Here is a 26,998-nt window from a genome sequence, read left to right as displayed (position 1 = left end):
GCTAGCGCTGCTGTGCCTGAACCCCTGCCGAAATTTCCATTCGCAAGCATCCCCGCCTTGCAAACAAGTCACACATTCGCTGCTCCTCATCCGCGTCCGCTCCTCTGGACCACCTGGGTACTAAAGGTCCGAAAGCATCGCGACCAAGCTATTCCCGATCCATCCCATCATGGCGGCCAAACCTCCCGCCCTCGACGTGTCGGCCTCGCACATCGTCGCGACGCTCTTCTACAAGGCCGACACGCCCAACTTCTTCCAGCACGCCGATCTGTCGCCCCGAAGTCCCGGCGACCCAATCCCCTCTGCCTCGCTCGAGTCGCTGAAGGACGGCGCCGTCCCCACCGAGAATCTCGCAGACTACCCCCTCGAACCACCAACACCTGGGCCCAACGCCCGCGACAATCTCTACGGAAGCTACGTCAGCCAAAGCTGCCTCACCGAGTTCTTCGTCACCCTCACCAGCATCATAACTGGCTTGGAGCAGAACACCATAACGAGCAAAAGGCTGGAGGCAAGCAAGCTCTGTAGGGTAGTCGAAGTCACGTTCCCCTTGCCAAGCGCCTCGCCCGTCGCGCTTGAGACGTTGCGCAGGCATGAAGCCGTGTCGCGCTTCGAGCGCGAGTGGAACGTCGAGTGCGTCTTCCAGGCAGACACCATACATCGGCGCTACAAGAGGCTTGCCGTCTTCGACATGGACAGCACCCTCATACAGCAAGAGGTCATTGACGAGATCGCTTCGCTGATAGGTGTCGAGAAGGAGGTATCTGCCATCACGTCTGCTGCCATGAACGGTGAGCTCGACTTCGAGGCTAGCCTACGCGCGCGATGCAAACTGCTCAAGGGCGTGCCAAGCAGTGTTTTCGAGACGCTGAAGCCAAGGATAACATTGAACGAGGGCGTCAAGGATCTTATCACCGCTCTGAAGCGATTGGGCTTCAAGACAGCAGTGCTCAGCGGAGGCTTCACTCCCCTAACAGGATGGATGGGACAGCAACTTGGTCTTGACTACGCCTTTGCTAACCACCTGGTCGTTTCCGAAGACGGAGCCACACTCACAGGCGAACTGACCGGTGAGATTGTGCACGCTCAGAAGAAACGCCAACACGTCCTAGAAATTGCCGAGAAAGAGAATATACTCCTCGAACAGGTCATATGTGTTGGCGACGGCGCCAACGATCTTCCTATGATGAGCGTAGCCGGTCTGGGCGTCGCCTTCCACGCGAAGCCAAAGGTGCAGATGCAAGCTCCTGCTCGTCTCAACTCCAAAAGCATGCTGGATGTACTATATCTCTTCGGTATCTCAAAGGAAGAGCAGGAAACACTATTGCAATAGCACAATCACTCGCCGTACAAAAGGTAACCATCGAATACTGTCCCGCTCGCATCATGCATCATAATCCTGTTATTACGTGAACCAACTAGCTATCTCGATTTCTCGGTTGCGTTGCTGCGACAAGGCGCGTGTGGTCGTCTGATACATGTCCGGAACTCAGGCACACAGCGTGGCGCAGCTTGCCCCTCCGTGTCTGCCTGCGACCCCAGCCACGGCGCCACAATATGCGATGCGATCACAGCCTCGCGGCATTATCATCATAAAGACGAAAGGCATGCACGTAAGCTCGTTCATTGATACTCTGGATTAGTTGCGCATTTTCTTTGCACGTCGCTATCAAGTATCGCGTATCGTGTTCGCCTTTCCACGTTCAGACTCGCCAGTAATCAGCAAACGAAAGATGAAGCTACCCGAGTTACCGACAGACATATATCGCCTTGTTCTTGATCAAGTGCGCCTCACCAGTGCAAACCACTTTGACTTATATTAACATTTGTCTAGCTCTCACTGTCAGACCAGATCTCGCTCAGTCTTGTTTCGCTTACATGTCGCAATCAATGCGAGCCAGTTATCTTCCGCACTATCACCGTGGGTGCTTGCAAAGAGCGAGGCTCAACTATGACTGCACGCATCACCAATGGCCTGGGATGGCCTTTTCGTACTATCACCTCGGGCAGACCCAAGAAAAGCGGACCCGGTTCCCCCACAAGCATCGTGAGCAGTCTTAAACGGAACGATGGTAGATTGGCGAAAACAGTGCGTCACTTGGTCATCCCATCTTATCCCGACCATAGCTACATCTCCCCCGCGACGATTCTACACATTATAGAATGCACACAAAACCTTGCATCATTTAGTTGGAACGCCAACCACGCCATCCCCTTGCATGTTCTCGAGGCGCTGCACCGCAATCATCCTTCAGCTCAATTGAAAGTCACGAACCACAACCGCAAGGATCTTGCTCTAGATGAAGCTCTCCTGTCATCACCTCAGCTCCACACACTCGATATTACAGTCCGGTGCTTCCATCGGGGAGCAACACGTCTGCAGGACGAAAACAGCGATCTCTCCAAGCTCAAGACATTACTCATGCGGGGCCGCAACCTCAAGGTCCTACGGTTGCGTCTCAGCAAACAGCAACACTTTACCATGGCTGCGAGAAGTCAACGCAACAGCTACACGGCTATGGCCGTTGGCGGATCTCATTTCCGATTCCAGGAAACGGACACGTTCCCCACGCTCGAAGAGCTGGTCATCTCCAGGGCTGATGACCTTGCGCATGCCTACGAGTTTAGCCCCAAGCACTGCAGCGATTGGGCCTACGCCATGGACTGGAGTGAGATGCGCATCTTGGACGTGGCATCCACTAATTCCGAACACCTGCTACGAGAGATCGCTGGTCTAGTACCCAAGCTACACACGCTGAGTTTGAACCCGTCCTCTATCGACTACGCTACTCTCCAAAGTTTCTTGGGAACTGTGCCACTGTTGTCAGATCTGAAGCTGGTTGCTGGAAGCACGTCGAACATGTATGTTGGCAGCTTTGACAAAGCAGTCACGAGGGTTTGTGAAGCCATTGGACCTCAACTCCGCTCTCTCCAGGTTGAATCTAGATCTGGTATCGTCATGCCGTGGCAGAATCAGAGGATTCTGGAGGTGCTGGAGTTATGTCCGCAGCTTTGGTACTTCGAAAGTGTCATCGAGGGGCTGATTTCGACCGGTAAATGGGAAGGAGATGTTGTGGGCAAGTCAGCTTCGTACAAGCGTGCATTAATGTCATCGACTGGCACTAGGATATCAGGTATGTAATACATTCCTCCTCTCAAACGATGGGAGTCGATACGTTGCTAACGTATCTGTGTAGATGATCCGTATGCGTCATGCTGTGGCACGGGCTTGAATGTACCGCCTGAATGCGTCCCCCGGTTCACAGCTTTCCCGCCAACATAACGAACGTCTGTACTACAATTATCGTGTCTCTCCTACTCAAGACAATTCTTAGTCTCTTCCAAACATTTTGGCCAGACCTTCTTCCAACTCATGCTCACACGTGCATGGCGGTGCTGATATCTGATGCTCTGTGACTCGAGCCGGCTGAGTTTGAGACAGTCCGGTGTTTCTACAGCCCTCGCAATACACCCGAACCACAACCTCTTTAGCCTGCATTCGATGCTCACAACGCCGCAAAGCGTCAAGCACAGCGTCTTTGAAGCCATGAATGCATCGGAAAATAGGCGGCGACGGTTTTCTACGTGACAAGTAGTACCTCACAAGGTCTGTGGGATCGGTGCGAATCTTGATCTTGAGATGGAATGTTTTCAGATTGGGGAAACGCGTCTGCCACTTGGTAGAGCGTCGAATTGCTTGTAGGACAGCGCTTTCACGCGTGACATCTTGGCCTGGTGTCATCTGAGTGGACGCAACCAGAACTCTCCAAGCTGTATCCATATCGAGGTTTTGGTCATTCGGTCGTGATGTGTAGAGATTGAAAGTGACTTCGAATCTCCGGATCCACTTACACGCATCAAGTGGAGGGAATTTAGGAAAGAACGGCGAGAAAAAAGGAATTGTGGTGACGAATTTGTTGCTTTTGTAGTCTGCCTCTGTCAGTTGTTGATTTAGATGTGCAGAGCCTAGTTGACCAGACCCCCCATTTCACTTACAGCTTTCACGGGCGAGCGCGGCCAGCTCTGTGTTGCCACAGCGCAAAACTGGTATCAACAAGCTCGCCGCTTGGTAACTGGTATCGTTATCTATAGGCTCGGGAAAGGTAAGGGCGTGACCGAGGACTTCTAGTTGGAGTTCAGTAGGTAAGTCTGACCATGGATGGAAAGACGCTGTCTCCTGGGGTGCGGTAGCGGTCGACATACATGTGACGGTGGTGAGTGGCTTCGAGGCGAGGAAGTCATTGTGAACGTGAGTGAATAGATTATTGTTTGTTGACTCGGAGCATTTGCTGACTCGGAGCATTTGCTATTCACAAACACCTCGAGATGGTTAGAAAGTGAGCTATATAGCAACAAGGGTCGTGCGGAGCGCGTGCAAATCCCACGTAACAAGTGATGTGAGGTTGCTTTCACCTCCACCTACAATGCGGTTCACTACTACCAGCTTGGTCAGCGATTATGTAAAAACACCCTCCATGTAGCCGTATAGACCATGTCATCCATCAGCATATCAATCGTTCCTTTCCCCAACTCACCAAGCTTACCCCACCGATTCTACTCCACAACAACAATGCCCAATCAAGTCACTACAACCACAGGTTCCGCAAACTCACTAGTGCATGCCGACTCGGAAGACTCAACCTTCTTCCAATACTGGAATAAGCTTCCAGCAGAGCTAAGAATAATGGTTCTGGGGCAGCACCTAACCTTCCCAACTCCAATCACTTACACAAAACACTGGGCCCTAATGAAGCTACGCCTCCTTCCCTTACTCCGTACAGATTTCGCGACCATAGCAAAAGCAGCATATTACAATAACAACGTCTTCCAAGTCACAGACTATACGCTACATTACGGACATCGACCATCGCTACGTGTCGGGAGCGAAATCCGCCACTTGGAATTCCGGTTCCAGTCAGTTTCTCGTCATGATTACGGAGGCTTAGGTCTCCTCTGGCAGCCGGCAAGACAGATACCAAGGAGTTGGCAGCAGAACATCCCCAAGCTGAAGACTCTGCGCATCGTCCTTGATGCGCGTGGGTATTGGCGTACCACATTCGATGGATCCCGAATCTGGGTGGATGCGCGGATTACGGGGGAGATGCTGGGATGGTGGGAGAGGATTCTGACGGAGAAAGTGCTGAGTCTTACTCCTGAAGATATCACCTTTGAGATCGAGGCGGATGGATGCCCGGTCGCGAGACCTGAAGATGTGTATCATGACGAAAGCAGCTGCACTTGTAAAGAGGATCTGGAAACGGATATTAAAGGGTTGATGGTAGAGAAGTGAGATGGCGACAGGGGGAAGAAGACGATCTAATGGCCTGGATTTCATGTATTCCCATACTTCTAGCTCTTACTGATAGCCCTGAAACGACTGCTGTGATGACGATGCTGATACGTGACTGATGTAGGTGATTGCTGCCCAGGAGTTGCCGGAGTGGTAAGCGATTTGGGAAGATGCTCTTTTCGGGGTATTCGCTGTTTCTTGGCCTCCGATATCATGGCCATAGGAGGGCAGAGGAGCGATTGCTTGGGTGATGTTTGGGTGCTCCAACGAATATTACCGGATTGCCGAGCTCTAGTGCGGATGAGTCAGCAGCAAGCCCGCACGCGTCATGTCGCGTCGCGTCGCGTCACTTCCAAGGTTCGTTCTTAACGAACACCGGCGTCATCAGCATGTTTTGGTGGATCTTGCAATGACACCTAGAAGCTGACAACACAATACATTGAAATATATGTATGTATATAATGACACAGTTCACTTCACTGACCAGCGCGAGACCAGACCCCGGTCTGCGTCAAGCTGCACTCCCATCTCTGCTGTGGCATTCTACTCCTTCACCTCCTCCTTGACAAACTTACTCTTTCCCGCAACCTTGACAGCCAACAGCCAGATACTAATATCGCTCATGATATCCACAGTCCCAACGTCCGCTCCGATAGCCTTCGAAAACCAGTTCCGCATCTCCACCGCGACCAACGAGTCCACGCCATACCGATAGATCGCCTTTTGAGGATCGATGTCGTCCTTGCTGACAACCAAGAGACTGGAAAGCTGGTTCTGGATCGCATCGACAACAATATCGGTGGCTTGAGCGAGGTTCGTGGCCTCTGAGAGCTTGTATGAAGGGCGATTCTTGGCTTCGGCGGTCGCGTTGTCAGAAGAGAAGCGCGAAGGGAGCGTGTCGAGGTAGTGGTATAACGGCCGCGTACTACCGAGAGGTGCCACGATGCCCATGGCACGGAGATCCGCCGGCAGGGTCAAGGGTGTGATGATCTGGGACCCCACGGTGCTTGCATCGACGCGTTCGGGGTCACAGCAGAAGCGTAGCAGCTTGTAGATGTCGCTCATGGGCACCTCCTCCAGCATACCCCGCACGCGGAGCAAAGCTTGTACTTGCTCGTTCTGAGCGACGTAGCCAACACCGGTGACCATGCTCAAAGCGAGGGTGTGAGCACGTTGGCTGTGACGCATACGATGGGCCGCTAGTTCGTCCTGGTATGTGTTGCCAACGGTGTAATTTGATTGACCGAACGAGCCCATGATACCGGTGGAAGATGACAACATGACGAAGAAGTCGAGATCGGCAGGTAGAAGCTGGTGTAGGTTCCAGGAGCCGTCTACCTTGGGCGCGAGTGACTCGTGCCACTTCTCGCTCGACATCTTTGCGAAGGAAGAGTCGCGCATTACCATTGCTGCTTGGACACACCCTTTGATTTGCGGAAGAGCTTGGAATGACGCAAGGGTCTCCTTAAGCTGGTCATAGTCGGCGACGTCGCATACTGGAGCATACACTGCGGCGCCTTGTGCCATCAGTCCTTGCATGAAGTAATCGCGCTCAGATCCAGTACCCTCGACTGCTGATCGTGACGGCAAGATTAGATGCTTGGCTCCATTGTGTACCATCCACGTAGCAATGCTCTGGCCGATACCGCCAAATGCGCCAGCGACAAGATAGCTGGCGTCCGAAGAGAACAATGGCTTGTCAGAATCTGGCGAAAGTTCCAACTCCACAATCTCGTCGTCAGCCATCTCGATGACTACTTTTCCAAGCGTCTCTCCATCTTTGAGCGACTGGAAAGCCTGCTGAATACTACCCTGCCTGAACACGGTCGGAGGTAGAGACATGGTGATCTTACCACCTTCCATCAGTGATAGCACATCTACGAAGATGCCAGCAAACAAATGGCTCTGTGCCAGGTCCTGGAAGTTGACGCTGATGAAAGTAATGTTCTTCGTTGTAGGAGGTACCACAATCTCGTTTGAGCCATTCGCGGTCGAGTTGAAGACGTCCTTTTCTCCAACGCCAACAAAGCGTCCGAACGAAGCGATACATGGCCAAGAATCTTGCAAGAGTTCTTCAGAGCCTAGCACAACATCGACACCTCGTCCTCCTGTCAAACGGAGGATACCATGCTGGAAGTCGAGATTGCCAGTGAGGAACACGTTCGACGTCGGAACGTTGAAGTTCTTCTCCAGGAAAGCCGCTTCTTCAGGTGTGCCTACAGTCGCAAAGACTTTCGTATATCCGTGGAGAACGGCGATTTGGATGATCGCTCGGCCGAGCGCGCTAGCAGCCTCGTGGACCAAGATGGACTCGCCACCCTGAATACCGACACACTGCTTCAAGCCGTAGTAGGCCGTACAGAATGCCACTGGATAAACAGCAGCATCGCAGAAGCTCATACCGTCCGGCATCTTGTGCAGTTGTGAGAACTTACAGCGGGCAATTTGCGCAATGCCATTTCGTGTGACACCGAAAACGCGATCACCAATCTGGAAGCCCCCATCGTGCGATGAACCAGTGCGTACCACGACTCCAGCGATCTCGCTTCCGAAGGTCTCATCATGGACCTGGCCAAGTGCTACCGAGACGTCCCGCATATTGAGTCCAACAGCCTTGATTTCAACGACAACATCATCCGGCTCAAGCTCTCCAATGTTGTCGGAAGCCTGCTCGTAATGCAGTGTACTTAGGATGCCTGCCGCGCCGATGGTCAACTTTGGGCTGTCAAGCTCGCTCCAAGGTTTGGTGACAGTAACTAAAGTATCTTCGGTAGGCAGTGCTTGAGCAGTGAGTTCCGGGTCGTCGACCACACGTGGAATGCAGAGCTGGCCATCAATTTCGCAGTACTCGTCCTCCGGGTCGGGTTGTGGATCTAACAGTGTCTTGGTAATTGTCGTAATATTGGCAGCGGCTACGTCAAGTCCGTTATCCGAATTGAGGCTGATGCTTACGAGCCGATAGTCTTCAGATTCCGTTGCTAGCGTACGTACTAGTCCTGAAACAAGGCCTTCGGTAGGGCTCTGGTCAAGAGCTCGATGCTGGAACGTGACCCACAGCAGGGCATTGACGTTCGATATCAAGGTCTTGATCTTCTCGAGTCCGTCCTCTTGCATGTGTCGAAGTAAATTGCCGTCCAGACCAGCAAGAAACACGCAGGTAGCCTTATCAAGGTCATGTTCTGATACAGAGCTCCATGCTACCAAGGCAACACCAAGCTCGTCTTGTGCTGACATTGTTCGGCGAAGATTCTGCATCAAGTCCACCTGTGATGAATCCGCTTCGTCGTAGATGATGTGAATGCAGAATTTAGAAGAGGCTGATGAAGTAGACGAAGTAGTTAGGTGATCGAAGCCAGCTGGCTTCCAGTCGATGCGGTAGAGGCTGCGCGGCACGTCCTTCTTCTCTGTGGACGGGTCGCTACGACCAATAGTCGTAGTTTCGAGATCGCCGTAGAAGCAGAGTTCTTGCGTGTGGGCAAATGCTGCAGTGACGGAGAAGAGCTTGTTGCGAAATCCACGTCCTGAGACCTTCGCATGTACCCTAACATCTTGCGCATCGGAAGATTCGCGCAGCAAGTTTGCAGAGAACCAAGCCTTACTGAAACCAGTCGGTACAGTGGTGGCTGAAGAGTCCTTGGCATAGATAGAATACGCTGGAAATGTCATCTGAAGTATGGTATCCAGCGCAGCGGGATGAATGAGGTGCGCATCACTGTAGTCAAACTTTGCGTGCGTCTGCCAGTCTCGAAGTCCAATTGTGCCAACCGCCTGATTGTTTCGATCCCACTTGACATTGCGCATGCCCCGGAAAGTTGGGCCATAGGTGAGGCCGGCCTCATCGAATGCACCGTAGATGTCAGCGCTGTTGATATCGACGCGGCATTCGTCCAAAGCCGAATGGAAGGCGAGCTTCTTCTCATCCAGCGCCTTTGCATGTTCGCTGTATTCTCCTAGGTTCTCATGGCGTTCGTCGTACTCAATCGAAACAGAACCGGCACAGCACAGGTGCCATCCGCCGTCCTCGTAGACGAAGAGGGAGAACTGGTGCCCCATGCAACCCGGCTGCACATCACGGGATTCCAGCATCGCGGGTCGGAGTGTGAGCTGTATTTCGGTACCACGTGGATCAGCCGAGAGCGTCATAGCCTTCGTAAATTTGACATCTTCGAGCTTGTAGCCCCACGCGCTCTCAGCTCGCTGACCATAGTACTGGCGCATAGCTTCAATGGCCATGGCAAGCATGCCCGCCGCAGGCATGAGGCAAAGACCATTGATTTGGTGGTCTTTGAGATATGGTGACTGATCCAAGAGAATGCGGTTCGTCCAGCGTGCTTCAAGTTCGTTCCAGTCAGGGGTGCGCGAGCCAAGAAGCTCGTGATGAACGAACTGTGTCTGACGATATTGAAGGCTCGTCCTGCCTTCAAGCCAGTACTTCTTCTTATCTTCGAATTGATAACGTGGAAGTGACGGCAGGAAGTTGGGGCTATGCCTGCTGTCCATATTCACTGCAGCTATGTCGACAGTGCTACCCATGGTGTTTAGCTTTCCTGCACATTCCATAGCGGTAATGTCGGCGGCCCGATCCCGACGCAAGACAGAGCTGTAATCGGTTGTAATGTCCCTTCCATATTGTTTGAGAATATCGCCTAGCGGCGAGCGCAGAACGGAATGCGGACCGATCTCGAGGAAGAGATAGCTTGAAGCATCTTGCCGTGCGCATACACCCTGTAGTGCAGCGGCGAATTGTACTGACCCAGTGAGATTTCGCTGCCAATAGCTGGAGGATCGCAGCTCATCTAGACATTGGAGATCTTGCCCAGTGACGCTCGAGACAAACGATGGCTGGCTCTCTAGCGGCTCTCCAACTTCAATGTTCCGGAGTAGCTTCCCATAGATGTCGGCGACTGAATTCATGTGGTGTGGCGAGTGATACGCAACGTTGACCTTGAGAACATGTACTTCGATCTGCGCTTCTTTGAGAGCTGCAGCCAGCTGATGAACGATAGCATGTGAACCGGAAAGTGTGAAGCTGGTCGCGCTGTTGTAGCAGGCAATAGCGATTGGATCATCGGGATTGTCGGCATTCATCTTGTCCATCACATGTTTCCAAGCATCGAGAGGAGCCTGAACTGCAATCATGGCGCCATGAGATGGTTTGAGAGTTTGGGTAATTGTAACGGCCAGCCCTCGGAAATAAGCTACCATCCAGGCTGACTCTCGTGAGATCGCACGGCTAGCATAGGCCGCGGCGATCTCGCCCGAAGAGTGACCTACCGAGATGGAAGCGTGAACGTTCCACGAGGTCAGCAGGTCGAGAATAGCCACCTGTAGCGCGGTGCAAATAGGCTGACTGAGCTCCGGCTGATGGATGACAGATTCTTCTTTCGACTTGTGGTATAGTTCGTCGATGAGGGACCAGGAACTACCGAGTGACTTGAAGTATCGATCGGCTTCAAGCATAGCGCTTCGAAAGGTTTCGTACGCCAAGAGCTCGCGACCCATTCCATGCCACTGCGCACCTTGACCAGTGAAGACGAAACACAGTTTTACTTGTTGTTTGACTCGTGTCGGAGCAGGAAAGGTGAGTTGCGACCGCAAATCTGGTGACGCGACGCAGGCTGTCTTCCACGGGAATGGTGTTCGCTTCTCAGCCAACGTGTATGCAAGATCACTGAGAAGTTGAGTACGGTCTTCGTTCGCGTGGTTGCTCATCCATGTCTCAAGGGCGGAGACAGATCGCTGAGCCGCACGCTCATCGAACGCAGATAGTATCAACAGTTTCGGGACATTTCCACCGACCTCTCCAAGGAGCATGCTGGGGTCATCCGTGGTGGTGAATGGGGTGAGATCAGCCAGAGGCTCCGATGATACATTAGTACCCGTGCTACGATCGTCGTCATCTCCCTCTTTCTCCATGGTGCCGGAGATATCCGATTGAGACGCAAATTGGCTGTCCTCGATGAGTTCAGTGCAGTGTCGGCCATTCAGTCCGGAGCTGCTAAGAAAGCTCAGCGCATCGTCTATAACGACGTGAGCGTTGGTACCTCCGTAGCCGAAAGAGTTTACGCTCGCTCGTCGGACGCCGCTTGTAGGCCAGGCTACCGGTACGCGTGGGAACTTGAGGTTAGGGCCAGCCGCTGCGACAGCAGGGTTGATACGCTCGGGATAAACGTTGGGTGGAATGATGCCTTTCTCGAGTACAAGAAGCGACTTGATGACGCCGGCGATACCGCTGGCGCCCTCGGGATGTCCCATGTTGCCTTTGAGCGCACCGACGAAGATGGGATCTTCAGGTGTTCGAGAGGAGAAGACGTTGTTGATAGCCGCAGCTTCACAAGGATCTCCCACGGGTGTACCGGTACCATGCGCCTCGAAATAGCGAGTGTCACCGAGATCAAGACCTGCGCGCGCATACGTCTCGCGAATGAGGCGCTCTTGAGCGGATTGGCTAGGCGACGTTATGCTTGGGGTATTACCATCCTGACCACATCCAGTTGATCGTATGACGCCGCGAATGGTGTCTCCATCTGCAACGGCCTTGTCCAGACGCTTGAGGATGAGTACGCCGAAGCCTTCACCTCGGGCGTAACCCGATGCGCGCTCATCGAACGAGTAGCAAACACTATCTTTTGACATCATGTTCAAGCTGCTCAAGAGGGCGGTTGAGTCTGGAAGTAGGCATAAGTTGTTGCCGCCGACGAGTGACTATAATCGTGTTTTAGTTATGATATCACGTCAACCTAGGAAAAGGCTGAACAGATTTGCAGCCTACATCAACATGAAAACATGCAATGTATGCGACCTCACGTCGACGTAGGCTCCAGACCTATTTAAGAAGTCACTTACCATGTCTACGCTTCCAGCCAACAATTCCTGGCACGCCAAGTGGAGCGCAACGAGGCCACCTGAACAAGCTGTATCGACGGTCATACTGGGCCCGCTGAAGTCGTAGAACCAGCTCAGACGATTGGCAAGCATGGCCAAACCGCTGGATCCTACCTAAAGATGGGTACAAGGTCAGTGTTTGTCTCGCATGCAGTTCGTACATCGATAGGCAATTACTTACAATACGGTAGTCTCCTGGCATCTGGGCATCTCGCTGAGAGATCTGGCTGTACTCTTGAAGTAAACAGCCAACGTGAACAGATGTCCTAGTGCCTATGGCTGCCTGCATAGGGATACCGGCTGCGTGTAGACGTCAGCGCGGGTAGAGTTAGTTTTCGAGATATGACGTACCGTTCTCGAGAGCATGATAACTTGTCTCAAGCAACAGGCGCTGCTGAGGGTCCATGCACTCCGCTTCCGCGGGTTGAATGGAGAAGAAAGGAGCATCGAAGCGAGCGGGGTCGTCTGCGAGGAAGTGACCGCCTCTATTCTTGACAGTACCAGGTCGGTGGCCATGCTCCTTGTAGAAACCATCGATATTCCAGCGATTCTTGGGAATCTCGGTCATAGTTGATCGGCGCTCCATGAGTAGCTTCCACAAGCTCTGGGCGTCGGTGATATCCTGCGGAAACTTGAAGCCAAAGCCTACAATGGCAATGGGCTCCACGCCAGGGGGTTGGCTCGAAGGCGCCATGGAAGGCTGCTCACTATTGGCGGAGGTGTTCATATCGTGAAGTGTCGTCGGTTCAGGTGTTGAGAAAGTAGGGATCAAGTGTGAGTCGCTGGTGTTGGCAAGTGCGACTTTAAGGTACCGGGTAGAAGGTCAGGCACTGCAGTGAGTTATAGTGAGGTGTTGGGGAATGCGGGGCGGCAACTTCACTGTACAGGTGAGCGAGCGGCTGCCTGAGCAAGTTAACACAGCGTCTGCTGAGGCAATTGCGTGCTGGAAGTGCCTGCCTGACCTCAAGTCCGCGTCAGGCAGGCGTTATGCAAACGCGCTCGCTCACCCCTAGAGTTCAACTGGAAGGTGCATTCACATCATGGATTCCCAACCAGTAGTGAGTGAGCTCGAACTCTAGAGATTGTAATGTGGATGTGGGGGCGCCCTTTCCCAGGCTGTTCCGCATTACCAGGCTACCGGCGCCATGAAAGAAATGACTTCCCGCAAACAGTAGTGATTTGATACTTCAGACTGAGGAACCCACGCTCGAGAGTCGAAAGAGGAAGACCTAGGCGTAGTCTGCCATATGAGGCTAGACTGATGTAGACGGCACCTGGGTGTCTGACCCGCGCCCGGGCGTATGTCTCGAACCACACGAACATCCGGGCGCGTACATTGTAATACGGTGACTGAGTTCTTTCGTCTCTTCTCAAGTGACGACGACTGCACATCGCAATAAGGGATATGTTCTTGAACCCCGTCTGAGCCAAATTAAACTGCAAGATCGGAGTGAGGTGTAAGCTGCCCTCGCATGATCGACCGTGTAACAGAACGGCAAGCCGGTGGCTACGGGTAGCCGTTCCCATGGCTATGCAGTAACGGCACGCGCCGTGATCGATTGTGGTGATACGAAGTAGATTTGCACGACTTGGCGCACTCGCTAACGCCACCAGGGGCAATGATAGGCTCCTCGGTGATCGAAATCCTGCATTTTCAAGTATATAGCAGCAACTCTGTTACACAGACATGTCACAGAGCGTATACTTTGCATGCCAACTTACTTAGGCTGACGCACTGTTTAGCCACGTAGACTTCTTGATTAGCGTACCTCGTGCCGACCGACCGTTCAGTCGTCTCGTATATGCCAACAGCAGGTTGCCCTAATCTATTCGTAGGTTGAGTAGCCGGCTGCTCGTATAATATGACTAGGCTCCGGTACGCCTGACTTGGCTCTTAACGCCATTTGACTGTCTCGTCGCATAGGCTGACAAATGGCCGAAGAGCCTCCGAGGTATCCACAGTCCGTCAGCAGTAGGACTCAGGCCGCAACCTCTGAAGCGCCTCTCAGCGATGTTGCAGAAACATCTCGAGTTCATTCACTCTTTTCGGCAAAGCGTTAGGTTGCTGAATGCTCGGAACGACGAGGGTGATGCTATGTAGTATAGTGCCAAGACCGGACAGTGCATGTCAGAGCATGCGTCCATGAAGGGAACAAGGCAACAGCTCACCAGCCCAGAACGCGGTGAATCATCATCTTATATGCTCATTGACCGTTTTGGAGAGGTGCTCGATGCTTCTGCTCATCAAGCCATTCGCAAAAGTCGTCATGACATTCGTCCCTCGCAATGTTTAGTACTGCATCATCCGGGTTGTTGAGGTACAGGGTAAGGAAACGGATGGGAACTTGATGACAGGCGATGTTCTTGTCGGGCGACTTTCTGGAGGCGTGGATTTCGTATGGTATGATCCTATAGATGGAGCAATGAAACCCTTTCCTTGTACCTGAGCTCTCAAAAGACGTCGTGTGATAAGCAGCCCTGCCATGACGCTGTACATATGATGCACGAAAGCTGCCGTGCCGTCTGACGGACAGGATCCAATATTATGGAGTGCTTATTTCGATCGTTGTCCTGTAGGTCGGAAACATGGACGTCATTGATCTGACAAAGACTGGCTAATATATCCTCAGTTGGCAGGTGCTCATCCTTTTGGAGACGAAACATAGCTCCCAGCAGGCAGCACGATTATTCCTTTCATGGTTTCGAGGTAACTGTAGGAGAGTCTGGCGTGCTACTCGCGCGAGTCAAGGTTCTTTGTTGCGTTTATAGCAACAACAAGGGTTGGTCAGGTGCGCTAGCCAATCAACGTAACTGAAGGAGCTACCTTTATTCGCAAGTCGATTTGAGCGGTATTTCCCATTTTGCCATCAGCCGCGATAGCCTTGACCAATCTTGAGTGTTGATGCCAAGGCTGTCGTGTAAACGTGACTGAGGAAGCGAACCTTGGAAGTCTGGACACCCGATTCAAGGGGGAAACATGATTCCGCAGGGCACATGGAGGAGAAAGTAGCGTATTCCAGCACGCCCTTGTTCATCGCATCCCTCAAGTTGTGTTCGACAACATTAGTAGATACGGTAAGACCTCGGAGCCATGACTTCCATGCACCCGAGACCCTGTTGTTTCATGCAGCCAGGTACATGCAGTCGGGATACGATGAGGTTGTTTGTCTCCGGACCTGAGGGCGTTCCCCGCTACACATCAGCCCTATGTCATGCATGGCTAGGTAGAGGGCCAGTTACGGGCGGAGGGACGGAGCCCGCTGAGCCTCCACGTGTTGTTTCAGCCATCAGTCGTCTCCTCGGTGTGGGAAGTGTGCACGTGCAGAGTCGTAAGAGCCGCAAACGCAAGGGTGACAGCCTTCGTGGGTCGAGGTCATGGCGTCGTTGCTGCCTGGGTGAGCTATTCTGGAGTTACACGACCCGACATTTCATCTCCCTGCATCTCGGTGTGCTCGTCTCCTGTCTTTCGGGATTGCGATGTGACCACAGCTGTCTTTAGCGTGGGTATAAGTCGCGTAGTATTGAAGCCAGGGCCCGGTCGTGCCTCTTTATTGCTGGGGATGAGCCAGCAGGGCGAGCTATCGTTTCGTGGCACTGCGGGTTGGAGGACCTGTGACCAGATGCTCGGATCTTTGAAAGCTAGTGGTGGGTATCGTTGATGGGGCCGCGGATGGGGGCGATGGATGGGTCGAGGGCTGCTCACATCGCGACGCGTTTGGAATGAGGCTGGCTGGCTTGGTTCTGAGCGGAATTAAGCCCGACGACGCGGGTCGATAGCGGGGCAGCACATGGCATCGCGCCAGGCTACGGCCAACTCCGACGCTTACCCACGGCCTGCACGCGATAGCTGGGGAACAGTCACTTGTACATAGCTGTCGTTGCAAAATCCTTCATACCACAGTGTATACGTATTCCCAATTCTTCATCCGGCCATGACTGCGCAAACCGCCGAAGGGCTCACGCCCGAGCAGCTCGCTTTCTTCAATGAGAACGGCTACCTACTGATACCGGATGCTCTGTCGCAAGAAACGGTCAAGCAGTTGGTGGAAGACACGAATAAGATGCTCAACGACTTCTCACTCGACGACCATCCCATGACCAAGTTCTCAACTGGTGGTGACGACGGCGCCGATCACGTTGGAGACAGCTACTTCTTAGAATCCGGCGATAAGGTGCGGTTCTTCTTTGAAGAGGGTACGTAGCGCGTTCGGAAACTCAAAACAATACACTGACATCTGAGCAGACGCCTTCGACAAGTCTGGCTCGCTGACAAAACCCAAACACCGCGCCATCAACAAGATCGGGCACTACCTCCACGAGCTTTCACCCTCCTTCCGCAGCATGTCCCTGTCGGCCCGCAATGCCGCCATCGCTTCCTCCCTCGGCTTCCGCGACCCTCGTGTCCTGCAATCCATGGTCATCTGCAAACAGCCAGAGATAGGCGGCGCAGTGCCACCACACCAAGATAGCACCTTTTTGTACACGGATCCGCCAAGCGCGGTTGGATGGTGGTATGCGCTCGAGGATGCGACACAGGAGAACGGATGTCTGAGCTTCGCTGCTGGGAGTCATAAGCGTGCTGCCATTGAGAAGAGGTTTGTAAGAACAGGCAACGGCACGGGCTTCATCGACAACGAGGGCGCCAGATTTCCAAAAAGCTTGAAGCAGGAAACGAACGGCGAGAAGGAGTACGAGATGGTCGAGAAGGAGGAAAGATACGACATGGGTGAGGTCAAGGCTGGGACTCTAGTGCTCATCCATGGTAACATACTCCACAAGTCGGAAAAGAATACGAGCAGCAAGAGCCGCAACATCTACACGTTCCACGTCATTGAGGGCGAGGAGAAGTACGACGAGAGGAACTGGTTGCAGCCACCAGAACAAGGGTTTTCGAGATTGTCCAAGGAGGTAACAGCAGCGAACGGGACGAATACGAACAACAGGCTCGCGAGGGACTGGTAACGACCATGTAGAATTATAGGTAGATTGATCAAGATTTGCTCTGGACGCATAATCCGATCCCGCCGAGTACAAAGGCCATGCCTATCCAGGTGTCTGTTTGGTGTTAGCCCATATCCCTCGTACATACACGATTAGACAACGTACCTCGACTGATGACCTTCTTCTCTGCCCACCACTCTCCCAACACGGTGAATAAGAACGCAAGAGAGTTCGTAATTGGCACCGTGAGACTCAATTCCGCCTTGCCTATCAATATGAAGAACCACACACTGCCGGTGACGTTCAGCAATAGCGGTATCGCATACGCTGGCCTGCTCAAGACGCCAATCACGGCGTAGAGTACGCCCAAGACTTTTTTCTTCAGCCAGGAGTTGTTTGGATCGGTGAGGGCGGGGCGTTGGGGCGGCGTGTAGTTCCTGGCGAATACAAATTAGCTCTGGACGCGTTCTGGAAAGGACCAGAAAATGCAGAATATGGTACATGACGGAGCTTGAGGCTTACATGGCAGCTTTGCGCATGAAGGGTGTTGTAAGCCCCCAGCATGCGCCGACCAGAAGGAAGCCCATGATCCAACGGAAGACTCCTGGCTCCGGCTCATTGGCCATGGGCGCGTCGGGATCCATGACACTGGTGTAGGGTGCGAAATCAGGCAAGAGAATTGCAACAGCAAACACGACAATAGGAGCGTCGATCTCGTCGGTGCTGTGCTGGTACAGTCGTCACTCCAGAGACTCGCGAGCTGCCCATGTCCGGGGCTGACCCACAGCTGTTCGTACAACGCGCTAACCGCCCGTGCGCGCCTGGGCAAGCCTCAACACCATGCTGCCATCGTGTACGCGTACTTTCTGGCATCACCTCCACCATCAGATTTGTGGCAACCGACGCCGGCCAGTCACTCAAAAAGCGCAATCTATTTCGAAATAGGATGACGAGCCTCTGCATTGGCCACATACCCAGAATCAAACCACACACATGAGACTGAAGACAATGCCGTCACAATTTGGTGAGAACAAAAGCGAGACCTGGCGGTCTTGTCGCACATCGAAACACTACCATCTCGATCCTGCGATACAGTTTCAAATTGTTCTAAACCTCGTCAAGTTGGAAGGTCCACCCATACTGAGTCCTTGCGGCTCCCCCAACGTGCACGCCCCGGAGTGCACATCAGATTGACCGTGCTGCAGATCTCACGTTGTTACGCTTACCTGCCTTTGATCCACAGCTCTGGTCCCTGCAATAGGTACATCCTGGCCGATCGGAAATCCCCGTTCCTGCATCTGTTTTTGGCCATCGATCCACTTCTCAGAATCTGCAGACCTAATTCGAAATCGACGAATCGAAACTGTCTGCGGCATCTGTCTTTGCCGGATACCAGGCTTTTGGTAACTGAACTGGCGAGACTGTCTTGTCGCATTGAAAATTTCGTAGTCCACGTGGTCTGCTCAACAATCTAAGCTGTGGCCCTAATGTAGTTGCTCAGGCGCCCCTCCGACTTCTACCTTTGAAACAACCCTCAGGTCGCTACCTCTCACTCATATGCAGGTCGAGCTTCGGTATACACGAAGACACTACAACAAAGAACGTCATCTACAACCCGATTGTCGTATTACGGGTACCTGCGGCATGGGCAACGTACCTAGGGAGAATACCCAACGGCTGGTATGTGGCTGCATGGGCACGCACCTACCATCATTACGACATGTTCAATTACCCTAGTCGCGGGCTCGAGAGGTTGTGAGGCACGGGCGGTGCGAACGCCTCAAAGCTACCTGAAACCAAAGGGTTGGGGCTTGGTCCCCCCATGCCAACCCCGGGTCAACCCAATTCGACCTACTACGCTAAGTATAGCTGGAATGTACACCGAGTAGGAAATGGCTGGTAAGGTATTTTGCCATATTTGGATGCAAAATTAAGTCTCTCTAGTCTAGGTTTGTCTAGCATGTTTGTTACGGTGCATCATTGGCACGTTACAGAAGTAGTTCGTGCAGGCCTGTAACCACCACAGCGTCTCCATCAGTCAGGTACAAGTACCGTGTTACTTATCGCCTTTACTCGCCACCAGTTCTGCTACATCCTTCAACGTCACTCGCTCGCCTATCCATTGTCGGCCAACATAACCAAATACGCTGCAAACCTACTTCCTTTCATCGCTATAACATCAACACTCCACCGACACTATGCCAATACGGTCGACCGGCGACAAAGAGGTCGAAGCAGTCGACCTGGACCGCTTATTCGAACAATATGTCGAGACAGATTTACTCAATCATTTCAATGACCGAACGCCTAAGCAATCCACTTCAGATAACACGACGCATCATTTCGAATCGTCTTTGTCAAATGGAAGCGAATGCTTTGGTCCTGAGCCTATACTCGATCGGGAAACACAGGCTGCTTGGCACAAGGCTCTCGAAAAGTACGCACAAAACGCAACCTCGTTTCGATCTGATGATCCTGCCTCCTCTTTCTATGTTACATCATCTTCCGGCATTGATTCTCGTAGCGACTCCGAGTTGTTAAGCTTCGAAGATCTCTTTGAGCTGGAGAGAAATCACTCAAGGTCCACCTCTCAGCCTCCTACATCTCGACCCCACCCTTCTGGACGATCTGTCAAAAAGACTCTTTCCTCTCACGGTCGACCGAAGTATCGCGGCATTACCAAGTCTACCAAGAGACCACATCCTTCAGTCTCGGCCAAGATGATGCAATCATCTCATTTCCAATCGACCATCGCGGATGCGTGGACTCGCAAGACGGACAGCCCGACAGAATCTTCCGCGAGAGCCTCGTCACATGGTATCGCTTCGCCCCCGCTTTCTTCCAATCTGGATCAGCAAGAGCGCAACAATGGCGGTGTTCCCCATAATTACCACCAGGCTTACACTAATGACTATTCGAGCCTGCCCAACGACAGGTCGAACTATACGAACTACCAATTGACTCCATCTGCATCGCCAGCAATGGGAAATTCCAGCAACTCCGACAGCGGCTTCAACGCTAACATGGGACTCGCCTATTGCTCTTCTAGCACGTCAAGTGCGGCTCTCTCAGCCTTGCAGACCCCGCCTCCCTCTCTCCAATTACCCGTGACAACATGGGGCCCTGACCCCTCGCCGGCTTTGGATCTTAGTTTCTCAGCCTCGTGCGACACTAGCAACAGCCTTGAGACAGCAGGTTGGTGGAATGAGAACGACCCCACCGTTCAGCCGCCATACTCTACCAGCTTTGGTCAGAGCAATCTGCGATCTACGAGCCACAATGTGAGACTGGAAGGACTAGGAATCTCTTACGACTCAGCCGCATTTGACTTTGGCGCTATGAACGATAGCTATTCGACCCCTAGAGCCTCAGCCTCGTTCGATATGGCTAGCTACGGTGCCATGTACAACAGGCCATCGCACCATTACGCGCAACCCCAAGTGCTGCCCAACAGCCAACCAGTCTCACGTTCTCCCTCACCACGCGTCGAACCCCGCTTCCACCGCTCCAAGTCAAGTCAACATCGCTCTAGCCAATCGTCAAGACGCAAATCCAGCCATTCTTCCCAGCAGTCCTCACGGCAGACGAGCGCAAGCAGTGGCGGTGTCGGATTCGTAAACTTCACGCCAGACGACAGCCGCAAGATCCTGACAGGCGTCGCGCCCAGCGGTTCCAGCAAGACGAAAGCGCGACGAGAGAAGGAAGCCGCCGATAAGCGCAGGAAGCTTAGTCGAGCGGCTATGAAGGCTGTTATAGAGGCTGGTGGTGATATCGATAGCCTCAGGAGATTGGAGAGGGAGGGCCTGCTGGTTATGGAAGGGTGATTGGCAGTGTGCCTACCGACTTTCGGAGTTTTGTTCATGTCGAGAGTTTTTTTCTCCGCTCGCTTTGTACAGGGCCGATGTTTTACATATACGATTTTAGATGGGGTATAATGTGTTCACTGCACAATGAGTAATGTATGATTGACTATCTTTACAATTCTATTCAGCGTGCGCGATCTGTGTGCGCTCCGTGAGTGCTGTTGCTAGAACACTTCTGGCAAGTGACTACAAGTCACAGCGTAATGATTGCTGCAGCTGCTCGTTGACGACTCGGCGGGTACAACCCGTCAGGACGCATAGATCTGATGCTTGAGCGGCATGGCATGCCCATGTCTTTTACTTCTGAATATTTGTGAATGCCTCGAGCTTCGTCTATCCTCAGCCGGCGGCCTCCACCTCTATACGTCCAAGCACGGCTTCTACGACACCTTTGGCGCCAATGCCCCTCTCCACACCACCTAGACTTTGCTCTTCTGCCTCAAGCTCAACCGCGCCGTCATATACCTTGACAATCATGTCCTCATCCACCTTCGCGCCACACGCTACTAATCCCCTGATCAAGGTGCTGACCCTGGTAATCTCCCGCATAACAGCTGGCTCGATCTCGTCGTTCTGGCTGGAGTACAGCGTCTCGGTCACGCTTTCGTCCAGCCTGTTGATACCCACCTCTTTCGGGTCCGCATTCGTCGCGATGTGTTTGCTGATGAAGATGTATCCGTTGACACCGAGTACGATGTCGATTTCGCCTGCCGCGGTGTTCAGCGTGAACACTTGCCGCCTACTCCTCACTACACCACCCTTGCGACTCAGTATGCCACCTCCTGCGCCACTTAGACTGGTAAACAAGCCATTCCGCAGTTTTCCGTATTTGAGCGATCGCGTGTGGAGGGATGCGGTGCCGTCTTGGTGCAGACTCTGCACTTCGGCGACGAGTAAATCGCCTTCTTGGAAGAACGTCCGGATGTTCAGTTCGTCTACTGTCGTTCTGCGTCGCAACACTCCACCGGGCAAGTTTATACTCGACAAAGGCAGGTTTGCGTGCATTGGCGCTGCGATGTCCACATTCCACTTCTTCGTTCCCACTGTCATTATGCGTCCTACGACCAAGTCGCCAATCTCGGGTTGGTATCGAGCGCGCAGCGGTTGTACGGAAAGCAGTTTGTTGGTCTTGTGCAGGGTACCGGCGACGGTCGATATTATCGTGGTGGAGGACGGAGGGAGGCTTGGGATGTAGGTGCCGTGGCCGCGCATCCATTGAGGATCTGAGGTTATGTGTTCGCCGGGCGTTACAATCGATTTTGAGCCGGAAGTCGCGAAGTCATCATCTTCCATTTCCACATCGGAGTCGTCGTATTCGTCGTTCGCATCGCGCCGTGGTGGGAGAGGTGCGCTGGGTGGGAGGATGGAGATTGGCATGGTGAATATGCGCCTGTGTGGACGGCGCGTTCTGTTTCGAGAGTGTGAGGTATATGATCGATGGATCCGGTTACAGCCAATCGTTTTAAGCTAGTCGAGGCTGCGTTCGTGTGATACCGCGGGGGTGTTGGTGATGTTGTCTACTGCGAAGAGCTTCCGAAATTTTGGCGGGGACTGGAGCTTCCCCGATGATCCCTGCCGAGCTTTCCGGATGGGGTCTAGTCTTGACGCGTCTACCTCATGGCAGTCGCGACAGGTCCGACCCGACGTCATCCATCAACAGTCAAATCTCGCTACCACTCCCTCTCCATCACTGCTGCATCGCTGCTCTGAACGGGAGTCTCGGATACAAGGACTATGGCACCGACAACACCATCTCCTGTCGTATCCAGCTTCAACGAGCCCTTCATCTCAGCCCTGGATGCTGCGGCGCCGGCCAATGCGACCGATGACCCAAGCTACTATGCCCGCTATCCGCGGTCCCTGATCACCACCTCTAATCTCGACACTTTCATGACTGGAACTGGATCTGCAATCTACGACTCATTGGTGCCTCTCCTCGAGTCTACTAGCCGCGAGCTTATCCTGGTCACTTGCTTCTGGGCTAGATCGACAACTCTTGAAACACTGAACGAGGTTCTGAGAAGACTCTCCGACAAGGCTGTCAGGAGAGGGACGGACAAGATCAGAGTTCGACTTTGCTTTTCCTCCAGCTCGGTCTTTCAGAAGCTATTTCACAAGCAGGCCACTTCAGGACAGACGTATCCGCCTTCAGCATGGGTGAAGAAGCTGGGCTTGCCTGACCCGTCTGAGCTCAATGGACTGGACCTCGAGATCAAGTCTATATTCATATTACCATTCAGTGTCATGCATCCCAAATTCATCATCGTCGATCGGAAGACGGCAGTGTTACCAAGTTGCAACATCAGCTGGGAAGAATGGTTCGAGGGTGCCGTCACCCTTACTGGACCTGTTGTCGAACAGTTCCTCAAATTCTATCGTACTTTCTGGGAGCGGCGAGAGGATGTTCCGACTAGTCTCGACGTTCCCGACAGCGCTGCGGTAAAGCTTCACGGTGCGCTGAAATCGTCTGCACTACTGTCGGCTCGCAGTATACATACCGTCTTCCTTCCCAGCCCACACCGTCGTAATCCGCGCTTTAGTTTCGTTGGAGCTCAAGACACCCTTCGAGCTCCGCCAACGCCTCTGAACGTTTTCATACTCACACTATTTGCAAAGGCTGAAAGAAGCATCCGTATTCAGACGCCAAATGTCACTGCGCCACCTGTTCTGTCCGCCATACTCAGAGCGCTTGCACGCGGCATCGACGTACGCATTCTGACCTCCGAACGTCTCATGATACTCGAGCAGTTGGTCACAGCAGGAACCACAACATCACGCTGCATCAAGAAGCTCATCAAACGCTATCAACAGCTGACCCACGACGGTGGCAATTCGAACGATGAGGAAGCAGCTATGGCGACTCCTAAGCCCGGTCGCCTACATGTCTCATACTTCGAACCGATCGGTGGACCCAAGAAGAGGGGCAACGAAGCAGGAGAGCCCCAACAGTCGCATCTCAAGATGACTATTGTAGATGACGAAGTCCTCGTCCTAGGCTCCGGGAATCTAGACCGGGCGAGTTGGTTCACAAGTCAAGAGCTAGGTGTTGCCTTTTTCGACAAAGAAGTGGTCAGAAAGGTTGGAAGTGCGGTTGATGAAGGTGCACAGGGAAGAAGCAAAGTGGTATTTGACAGTGAGGGCTAGCATGTATCGTGTAAGACCGGCGCTGCCTAGTGCACTAAGCTAAGAGTGCAGCAGTGGCATGAACGTACTGTTCTATTAACCGTCTAAACTTCTTCTCATGAACCAAGTCGGCCGTGGAAACATCTAGCCAACTATCCTATTCCCCTCACGAGCTCTGAGCTTACTAAGTCGACACACTCTTTCCAAGACTACCGTTTCATACCAACGTCCGCAAAGGACCTCATCATCGTCCTCGTCCACACGGTCAACTTAATCCTTGATTTCGACGAGAGCCGCAAAGCATGTCGCAATCTTCTCAGCGCACCCGTTGGGACAGGCTTTGGTATTGGGACCGGCATCTCCATCGGTTGAATAGTCTCCGCATCTGAGACCACGGACCTTGACTGTAAGCTCGCAGGTGCTGAGATATGTACGACAGCCTTCGAAGTGCTCTTCGATTTTTTCCTTGTCCATGCACCAGTGAATCCTACCGATCTTGTTCCTGTGGTTGTGGTAGTCATCTAGATTCCCAGCCAATATGATCTCGACTGTGAGCTCCTTCAGGGCGGGAAACTCTGACTGCCAGGCGACGGCCGGATTCTCGCTCCCTCTAAGCTTCTTCAGTGTTGGTTGACGCAGTCTGGAGCTCTTTTCGGTGTCGAGGAGGACATCCCATGAGTACGGGAATTTGGCGTCTTCATTCATCCTTTTCCAACCTAATCGGCCATCCACGAAGATTTCGATGGTTAAGTTACGAACCTGTTCTGCGAGAGACGTGGGCGGTCGTGGGTATTGTAGGCCAGCGCTCGGCCAACAGAGAAGGAATTGGTTTTCTCCCCACGAAATCTTGGCTAGTCTATTCATCTCTTTACTGGTGAGGAGCAAAGCCTCATAGCTAGCCATTTTTGCACGGATGGGATGAGTTATGGCCGTGAGAGTGCCATTAATGTGGAGTCGGTGGCCAAGGGTCGCCAGTTTCAGCTCCTCTGGTAAACTATTCCAAGATGCAGGAGCGGAGGAGGCCTCGTTGCACATGCTCGCTAAACTCGTTAGCGTGCGAGATGGAGGTTGATGAAATAGGAAGACTTACTATCTTTGAAACATCCTGCGTTGGTTTCTTTGTCGGCGTTCATGCTGTGGTGTTCTACTTAGTGGTGGATATGAGTAGTTGTTCGGAGGGACTGGGGGAGACTGAGGGAGCAAATTTAGCACATATTTATCTGAATGGCCACAGTTGAGCCCGGTACGGTGAAGTCAAGGCAAGCAGACACGTTGCTGAAAGGCGTCAGATTGACTTGGGGTCTACCCATGTATTCTACGCAGTTGTTCATTGCGTACGAGTGGAACGAAGTCAACCCTGCGGACGCTGAACGAGCTTTCACATTGGACATCCGTCTAGGCTTTGGGTGAATATACACAGTGCACAAAGGGCGTGCCCATCCCTCTATTACATATAAACCTCTTTCCTACAGGTGTAGTTCTTTTACTATGCGAGCTGTGTATTATACTTATAATTTCTCTTATTTATAAGAGTATCTTTTTATTAAAATTATTAATATTATAAAAGTTATAAGTAGCTTATTTTACTTTCTATTATTATAGTACTATAAAATAAAGTAAATAGTAACTAAAAAAAGAAATTATATATAAGTATAAGTTAAAAAGAAAAAAATATAAAAAGTAACTACTATAAGTACTACTTTTTAAGTATACTATATATATACTATAGCCTTTAATATACTTACTATTAACTTAGCTACTAAGCTTAGCTTTTATAGTATATTACTACTATTTAATATCTTAATAACGCTTTTATTTTTTAAAAAGTTTACTATAGTAAAAGAAAAAATAGTAAAGCTAGAATTTATTTATTACTATTTTATTATTATTTTTAAACTTATCTTTTTTAAAAATTTTACTACTATACTATTATATTATATAAAAACTTAAAATACTAAAAAGTACTTTTTCTTTCTTAAGAAGATCTAAAGTATATTATATATACTAAAAATATAAATATAGTATATATTATAAGAGTTATATAGAGATTAGATAATAATATTATATTAAATTATAATATTATTATAGTAAAGCTTAAAAGAAGTACTTAGAAGTAGAATATATATATATAAAGATATTAGGCTAATATAGACCTAAGAAGCTAGAAACTAAACTATTATATATTCTCTAGCTAAAATACTTAAAGTTCTAACTAAGTATCTAAAATAGAAAAGAAATTTAATTAATAAGTAATTACTAATATACCTAGAGTATTCTTAATAGTAAGATCTAAAAGTATTAAAGTACGCTAGAGTATCTATATAAAGAACTCTATAATAAGTAGAGAACTATAGTATTAAGTAGAGTAATAAGTTATAAAGTAATAGATTACTTTAGAGCTATAAATATTTATAGAAGTTAAAGTTAAGTAGAGATATATATTAGAGTCTACTTAATAAGCTTTAAGAGTATTATAGTTAAGTAAGTTTCTAAATAACTAGCTAGTTCTTTCTAAGTATATAGAATTTAATAAATAAAGTAAAGTAATAATAAGCTTACTATAGTTATTATATACGTAAAACATATTATAAAAGCTTAGTTTACTAAAATTATAGTTATAAAAGTTTTATACTAACTTTTTACTACTATAAAGGTTAAAGTAGAGCTACTAATACTAAGACTAATTATTACTTATCTACTTAACCTTATATTAAAGATACTCTTAGTATCTAGTATAGAGATTATTTATTATATTATATATATAGAAATTAAAAACTTAAGTAATAGTATACTCTAAGTTCTCTTTATTATTAAGGTATACCTTTAGTAGCGCGTAGTTACCTACTTATAGTTAACTTAGTAAGGTATTATTCTTATATAGCTAAAGTAGCTAAAA

At 51.0% G+C, this 26,998-nt stretch overlaps 9 protein-coding genes across 9 annotated transcripts; 5 read left to right on the top strand and 4 right to left on the bottom strand.

Annotated features, from left to right (window-relative positions):
* Positions 1–169: 169 nt before the first annotated feature.
* On the top strand, positions 170–1,333 carry J4E85_002898 (uncharacterized protein; the record flags this gene model as incomplete). The annotated part of the gene is made up of 1 exon (XM_051467171.1): positions 170–1,333. The coding sequence occupies one exon, from the start codon at positions 170–172 to the stop codon at positions 1,331–1,333; it is 1,164 nt and encodes a 387-aa protein (XP_051328330.1).
* A 736-nt stretch (positions 1,334–2,069) lies between these two features.
* J4E85_002897 (uncharacterized protein) lies at positions 2,070–3,142 on the top strand (the record flags this gene model as incomplete). Its single annotated transcript, XM_051467170.1, has 2 exons — positions 2,070–2,089; positions 2,191–3,142. The coding sequence occupies 2 exons, from the start codon at positions 2,070–2,072 to the stop codon at positions 3,140–3,142; spliced, it is 972 nt and encodes a 323-aa protein (XP_051328329.1).
* A 2,691-nt stretch (positions 3,143–5,833) lies between these two features.
* Positions 5,834–12,869, bottom strand: J4E85_002896 (putative PKS-like protein biosynthetic cluster; the record flags this gene model as incomplete). The annotated part of the gene is made up of 4 exons (XM_051467169.1): positions 5,834–11,995; positions 12,137–12,289; positions 12,357–12,409; positions 12,527–12,869. 4 exons carry the CDS (start codon positions 12,867–12,869, stop codon positions 5,834–5,836), a joined length of 6,711 nt encoding a protein of 2,236 aa, XP_051328328.1.
* A 3,238-nt stretch (positions 12,870–16,107) lies between these two features.
* On the top strand, positions 16,108–17,137 carry J4E85_002895 (uncharacterized protein; the record flags this gene model as incomplete). Its single annotated transcript, XM_051467168.1, has 2 exons — positions 16,108–16,369; positions 16,419–17,137. The coding sequence occupies 2 exons, from the start codon at positions 16,108–16,110 to the stop codon at positions 17,135–17,137; spliced, it is 981 nt and encodes a 326-aa protein (XP_051328327.1).
* Positions 17,138–17,165: 28 nt separating this feature from the next.
* Positions 17,166–17,760, bottom strand: J4E85_002894 (uncharacterized protein; the record flags this gene model as incomplete). The annotated part of the gene is made up of 3 exons (XM_051467167.1): positions 17,166–17,230; positions 17,282–17,553; positions 17,639–17,760. The coding sequence occupies 3 exons, from the start codon at positions 17,758–17,760 to the stop codon at positions 17,166–17,168; spliced, it is 459 nt and encodes a 152-aa protein (XP_051328326.1).
* Positions 17,761–19,314: 1,554 nt separating this feature from the next.
* On the top strand, positions 19,315–20,940 carry J4E85_002893 (uncharacterized protein; the record flags this gene model as incomplete). The annotated part of the gene is made up of 1 exon (XM_051467166.1): positions 19,315–20,940. The coding sequence occupies one exon, from the start codon at positions 19,315–19,317 to the stop codon at positions 20,938–20,940; it is 1,626 nt and encodes a 541-aa protein (XP_051328325.1).
* Positions 20,941–21,318: 378 nt separating this feature from the next.
* On the bottom strand, positions 21,319–22,356 carry J4E85_002892 (uncharacterized protein; the record flags this gene model as incomplete). Its single annotated transcript, XM_051467165.1, has 1 exon — positions 21,319–22,356. One exon carries the CDS (start codon positions 22,354–22,356, stop codon positions 21,319–21,321), a length of 1,038 nt encoding a protein of 345 aa, XP_051328324.1.
* A 357-nt stretch (positions 22,357–22,713) lies between these two features.
* Positions 22,714–24,123, top strand: J4E85_002891 (uncharacterized protein; the record flags this gene model as incomplete). The annotated part of the gene is made up of 1 exon (XM_051467164.1): positions 22,714–24,123. The coding sequence occupies one exon, from the start codon at positions 22,714–22,716 to the stop codon at positions 24,121–24,123; it is 1,410 nt and encodes a 469-aa protein (XP_051328323.1).
* A 249-nt stretch (positions 24,124–24,372) lies between these two features.
* On the bottom strand, positions 24,373–25,005 carry J4E85_002890 (uncharacterized protein; the record flags this gene model as incomplete). The annotated part of the gene is made up of 1 exon (XM_051467163.1): positions 24,373–25,005. The coding sequence occupies one exon, from the start codon at positions 25,003–25,005 to the stop codon at positions 24,373–24,375; it is 633 nt and encodes a 210-aa protein (XP_051328322.1).
* Between the last annotated feature and the right edge of the window lie 1,993 nt (positions 25,006–26,998).

Source organism: Alternaria conjuncta, assembly GCF_024043145.1.
Source record: "Alternaria conjuncta strain BMP 0040 chromosome Unknown scaffold_4, whole genome shotgun sequence".
NCBI lineage: Eukaryota > Fungi > Ascomycota > Dothideomycetes > Pleosporales > Pleosporaceae > Alternaria > Alternaria conjuncta.
This window is presented reverse-complemented; position numbering and strand designations above follow the sequence as displayed.